General features: G+C 62.8%; 1 protein-coding gene across 1 annotated transcript in view; it reads right to left on the bottom strand.

Moving 5' to 3' along the window:
• Window positions 1-5652, bottom strand: part of PRKCZ (protein kinase C zeta) — a gene marked incomplete at its 5' end in the record, with an annotated part of 67508 nt that overhangs the window by 22949 nt on the left and 38907 nt on the right. Inside the window, 3 exons of the mRNA XM_015569687.1 lie at window positions 535-723; window positions 4021-4073; window positions 5105-5186. Of these exons, the coding sequence (XP_015425173.1) occupies window positions 535-723; window positions 4021-4073; window positions 5105-5186 (324 nt within the window). The remainder of the gene's footprint in view (window positions 1-534; window positions 724-4020; window positions 4074-5104; window positions 5187-5652) is intronic.

Below are 5652 nucleotides of genomic sequence, written 5' to 3'. Positions count from 1 at the left end.
GCACACAGAACGCACACGGAACACACAGAACACACACAGAATGCACACGGAACACACACGGAATACACACGGAACGCCTCGGACAGCAAACCAGACAGAGAGCAGTGGAGAGTGATGCCAACAGGGATGGGTCCCCTTGTCGGGGGATGAAACATCCTGGTGCTGGGGAGCGGTGATGGGGTACAACATGGGGGGGAGGAGGGTTAAATGCCACCGGTGCGTGCCCTTCAAAGTGGTTAAAATGGCAAATTATGTGCGTATTTCACTTCAATCAAAAGAATAAAGCCCATGAAGCCAGAACCAAAATTCACACAATAAACTGTGACGTGCACTCTGTGGTTCTCCCACACGTGGTGCCACCGTGGCTCTCCCCCCCGTGGCTCTCCCCTGTGGTTCTAGCTCCTGTGGCACTAACTTCTATGGAACCCCCGTGGCTCTCCCTCTTGTGGCACTCCCTCCCAGGATGCCACCCCACGAGATTCTGTGGCTCTCTCCCGTGGCATCTCCTCCCGTGGCGCCCCACAGTGGGCTCACCTCGTCGTCGTGCACCAGCTCCTTCTTCACCACCTTCATGGCGTAGATCTGGTCGTTCTTCTTGAGCCTCACCAGGAGGACCTTGGCGTAGCTCCCGCGCCCGATGACCCTGATGAGGTCGAAGTCCTGCAGCCCCAGCCCCTGAGAAATCTTGATGCCGTCCATCCCGTCGATGACCGGCTTGAGGTCCTGAGGGGAGGGGGGACAACGGAGAGGAAAGGGGGGAACTTGTGGGGTTCAGAGACACACGGGGCATCCCAACCTCAACCAAGGCCTGCGCCCGGCCCTGCAGCCACCCCTCTCAGGAGAAAAGCCAAGAACTACGGACAGTGCAGCTTTCGGCGGAAGGAGCTCGAAACCCCGGAGGTCTTCATTTCCACAGACCGCGGCCCAGCCCCAGCCGCCAGCGGCCCGTGAGGGATGTGGGATGTGTGGGGGCAGCCTCACCAGCACTGAGGGGGTGACTGCAGGCTCACGTGCCCAGGGCCATCAGGGCTGCGGCCGGGAGCTGCCTGGCCCGCCCGGCCATCACTAGCTCCATCACTAGCTCAGTCTCCAAAGCGAGTGCTACTGGGACGTGCTCAGGGGGACGGGCAACCACTCCCTCCCTCCCTGTGGAGCACCTCCGCCCAGGACCCAGGGCCAAGGAGGTAAGTGGCTCTGACTCGCACACGGGACCACAGGTCGGAAACTGACCCGGACATCCGTGGGTCACCGTGGGAATGGGCCGGGGGCTGCTCCCCGAGGCTGTGTGGACAGAGGTGAGCGCCGGCTGTGTGGCCAGTTGCCTGCTCACGAGGGCACCTCGACGGTGTCCATCCCCAGTGCTGGCCAGAGGCCACCCGCACCTCAGGCCCGAAGCCGGGGAGGAACGGGAAGGGCAGCAGCGGGTCTGCCCGGCCAGGACCCTCTCCGGCCAGAGGACCACCTACGACCGGGTTTGTAAAAAGACCTGGGTGTCCGGTCTTCCTCCCAGTCCTGGCACAGGACTAAAGCCTTCGGAATTTCCCAAGTGCCCGAGGGCTTCTGTGATGCTAATGAGGTGACTGTGCAAAGCCCCTCAATCACCTGGGAGGGGCGGTTGCCAGGGAAACCAGCCAGAGAGATGGAGGGTGGGAAGGTGGGAACTTTCAGTCCGGCAGGGAGGGCAGAGCTGGCGACTGGGCTCACGCCCGAGGCCAGTGAGGGTGGCTTCGCTCCTGCCTGTGGGACGAAGCTCTAAGACCCCCAAGGACGAGGCCGGAGACCATCCAGGCTGACAAACACGTGCAGGTTCGGGGAGGGTGACCCCCAGAGGGCTGGGCGTGAGTTATTTCCTTTTACAACGAACCCGCCACCTACAAGTGAAGCTTCCCTGAACCCCGAGAGCCGCTCGGCTACAGGGGCTGCCGGCAGCTCAGTGACACTCTGCACTGTGACCCGCGGGGAGGCGGGCAGTCTCCTGGCCCCGAACCCTCCCCGCCCCCCTGGGGCCGGGGGGCCTCCAGGCAGATGAGCTGGCACTGGGTTAGGCCGTAGGACACGGGGTCAGGGTCCGACGAGAACTGGAGAACGGCCTGGTGGCGTGGGAAACAGCAGGAAAAGTGAAGGATGCAGCGTTCGACGAAATAAACGATTTCACAAAAATGAGAGCTCAGACACCAGCCTGGACCCGGTCTGCCAGCAGTGAACAGGGTGCTGGGGAGATGGTGCCAGGACCCGACCCCAAGAGCCTTCGGGGCAGCAGCCTCTGGGGAGTCACAAAGGACGGCCCCAAGCAAGCCTGGTCCCGGGGCTCAGGGGTGAGTGTCGGCCCAGGAACCAGGAGGTCAGGGTTCCATTCCCCGTCAGGGCACAGGGCCGGGCTGTGGGCTCCATCCAAAGAGTGGGGCGTGCAAGAGGCGGATGATGAACGATTCTCTCGTCATTGATGTTTCTCTCTCTCCCTCTCCTTTCCTCTCTGAGATCAATAAACATATCCTATATAATAAAGAGGTAATATGCAAATTAACCCTCACGCCCTCACAAGATGGCTGCCTACGACCAGGCCGGCAGGGGGTTAGTGAAGGACGACCAAACAACTTAATAGCAGGCTGCGTGGGGCAACCAGGCTGGCAGGGGGGGGCAGTAAGGGGTGACCAGGCCGGTGGGGGGGGGGGGCAGCTAGAGCGACCAAGCCGGCAGGGAGGAGGCAATTGGTGGTGAACTGGCCCGCAGCGGGGGGCAATTAGGGGCGACCACACTGGCAGAGGAGGCAGTTAGGGGCAATCAGGCCGACACACAGAGGCAGTGAGGGGTGATCAGGCCAGCATGGGGGGGCCAATTAAGGGCAGCCAGGCAGGCAGGCAGGTGAGCGATTAGGAGCCAGTGGACCAGGATTGGGAGAGGGATGTCTGACTGCCGGTTTAGGCGCAATACCCAGGATCAGGCCTAAACCAGCAGTTGGACATCCCCCAAGGGGTCCCGGATTGGAAAGGGTGCAAGTTGGGCTGAGGGACCCCCCATTTCACTGCACGAATTTCGCGCACTGGTCCCCTAGTATTAAAAAAAAAAAAGAGCCCGCCCTGCCAGAGCCAGAGCCAGGCCCGGGTGCCCCTTCCTCGCCGCCCAGTCTCCTCCGGCGCCTCTCAGTCGGCCTCACGTCGCACACGGGTTCCCAGACAGAGGGTCCCGTGCGCCATGAGAGGTGCCCGTGGGCGCCAAGGTCTCGTGGCTTCACGAGGCACCGATTCCCAGCGATGGGAGCGCCCGTCGTGGAAAGGGTCACAGGGAACCTGAGGATCTGGGCCAGGAAGTGAGAGCCACGTCACTGATGAGCCCGTGGGCATCTCAGTCCACGTGTGGCCCTGGGCCCAGACACGGCCGGCCCCACAGAGGGCCCAGGAGACAAGGCAAAGGCTCGTGAGCCCGCCCCCGACCCAGCCTGCCCCGAGCCCGCGGCCACATGGGCTCCTGCGCCCACCGTGATGGCCTGAGCCCCTGGGCTGATGTGGAAACAGCCATGCCAACACCGGTGCCACGGAAGCTCCCCGAGTGCCAGCGCGGTGCTAAGTGTGAGCATAACCCCCGCCCGGTGCAGAATATAACCCACGGACAGTGCGATCATTATCCAAACCTGGCCGCAGAGCCCTGGGGCCAGAGGTGCCTGAGCCAGGTTAGGCCGCCTGCCGCCTGGGCTCCCACAGCCTCAGCCAATGACAGCTCAGCCCGCTCTGCACCGGGCGGGGGTTAGACGATGAGCACGGCACCCGCCACGGCTCACGCTGCCACGTTCCCCTACTCTGTCCGTCCAGCCACTCAGAGGTCACCTCGGCACTAAACATAAAGATGCTAAACCTCACGGACCTCTGCCCCCCTGCGGCAGTGCCACCTGCTGCCCCCAAGACCAGGCCCTCCCTGAGCCACATCCCCAATGTGTCCGGTTCACGTTAAAATGCCTCAGCTGCCCCGGAAAGGAGCCGATGGACCCAGACAGACATGAGATCCCCAGGTGCCACCTGCACTCACCTCCGAGTCATCTTTAATGCTGTCGTGTTTCCGGGAGGAGGAGATGTAAGGAACTAGGAAGGGAAAGGAACAGGGTGTCACAGGTGTGGTCAGGAGGACGTCCCCCGACACCAGCACCAGGCCAGCAGCGTGCGGGGCAGACGCCGGCAGCAGCCACACCCAACTCGACCAGGCTTAGGAAGCGCGGCTTCCCGGGCCCCGCGCAGACCTGTGGGACGAGTCACGTCAGATGCTGGGTCCACCTGCCAGTCTTTGTTCTTAGAGTGGACAGATGGACAGATGGGCAGATGGACGATGGGTGGATGGGGGGTGGGTGGCAGGTGGATGGGGAGATGAGGAGACAGTGAATAAGTGGATGGTGGTTGGTGGACAGTAGATGGTGGGTGGTGGGTATGTGGATGGATGGGTGGATGGTGGATGGATGGGTAGATGGATGAGTGAATAACGGATAGGTGGGTGGATGGTGGGTGGATGGGTGGTGGGGATGGTGGATGGGTGGGTGGTGGACAGATTGGTGCATGGTGGATGGATGGGTAAATGGATGAGTGAATAACGGATAGGTGGGTGGATGGTGGGTGGTGGGTGGTGGATAATAGATGGGTGGGTGAGTGAATGACACACATGATGGGTGATGGACGGGCAGGTGGGTGGGTGGGTAACTGCTGTTAGGAGTCTCCTCTGTGGGAGCTGCTGTGCTAAGAGAAGAGCCTGGTCTCCTTTCACCCCGAAGGGCTCCTGGGATCGGGGAGCCTGTTCCCACCAACAAAAACCCTGCAAAACCCCGGGAGCTGCAACGCACACCGAGGCCCAACCGCCCGGCGGCCTTCCCCCGAGGCCCGCCCGCAGCAGCCGAGTGGGAGGGGTGGCGCCGTGGCTGCCACACTAAGCGCCTGGCAGACGCCCCTGCAGGCGCAGAGGGGAGCGGGGTCCCACGGGAGCCACTTGGGGAGACATGGGGCCCAGGGAAGGCCACAATGGGGACCTCACCGCCAAGCTGGTCCCGGGGAGGGCAGACGGGGTCAGGAAGGGGGGGCCAGTGGGCACCAGGGCGGCAGCGCCCGGCGCCCGGGGAGGAAGCGCTTACTGCCATCGGTCTCCTCGGGAGCCAGGTCCACGTCGTCGTCCTTGTCATCTACCGGAGGCTCCTGGGACGGCATGACGGGATCCTGCAGGGAGAGGCCCCCGGGGCGCAGGCGTCAAGGCCGGAGCCGCAGCTCTGAGATGGGAGGTGGCAAAGCTCCCACTAAAGCAGACACGCTGGTGGCCGGCTGGTTCAGGGGTGAGCGTCGACTATGAACCAGGAGGTCACGATGATTCCAGTCGGGGCACAGGCCCGGGTTGCGGGCTCGATCCCCAGTGGGGGGCGCGCAGGAGGCAGCCGATCGATGCTTCTCTCATCATTGATGTTTCCGTCCCCCTCTCCCTCTCCCTTCCTCTCTCTGAAACGGATGAAAAACGTTTAAAAAGAAAACACGCACACCGTTACATGTGTCCTAACCCTCATCCTGCCGACTGCTACCTGGTCGCACTGCAGTGACCTGTGATGCCACCGGCGGAGGTGCCCGCTCCGCGCCCCGGGGGGCGGCCTGCCCGGCAGGTGCTGGGCACAACAGGCACTTTTCCCGAAGGCTC

This window comes from Myotis davidii, unplaced genomic scaffold (genome assembly GCF_000327345.1).
Source record: "Myotis davidii unplaced genomic scaffold, ASM32734v1 scaffold586, whole genome shotgun sequence".
NCBI lineage: Eukaryota > Metazoa > Chordata > Mammalia > Chiroptera > Vespertilionidae > Myotis > Myotis davidii.
This window is presented reverse-complemented; position numbering and strand designations above follow the sequence as displayed.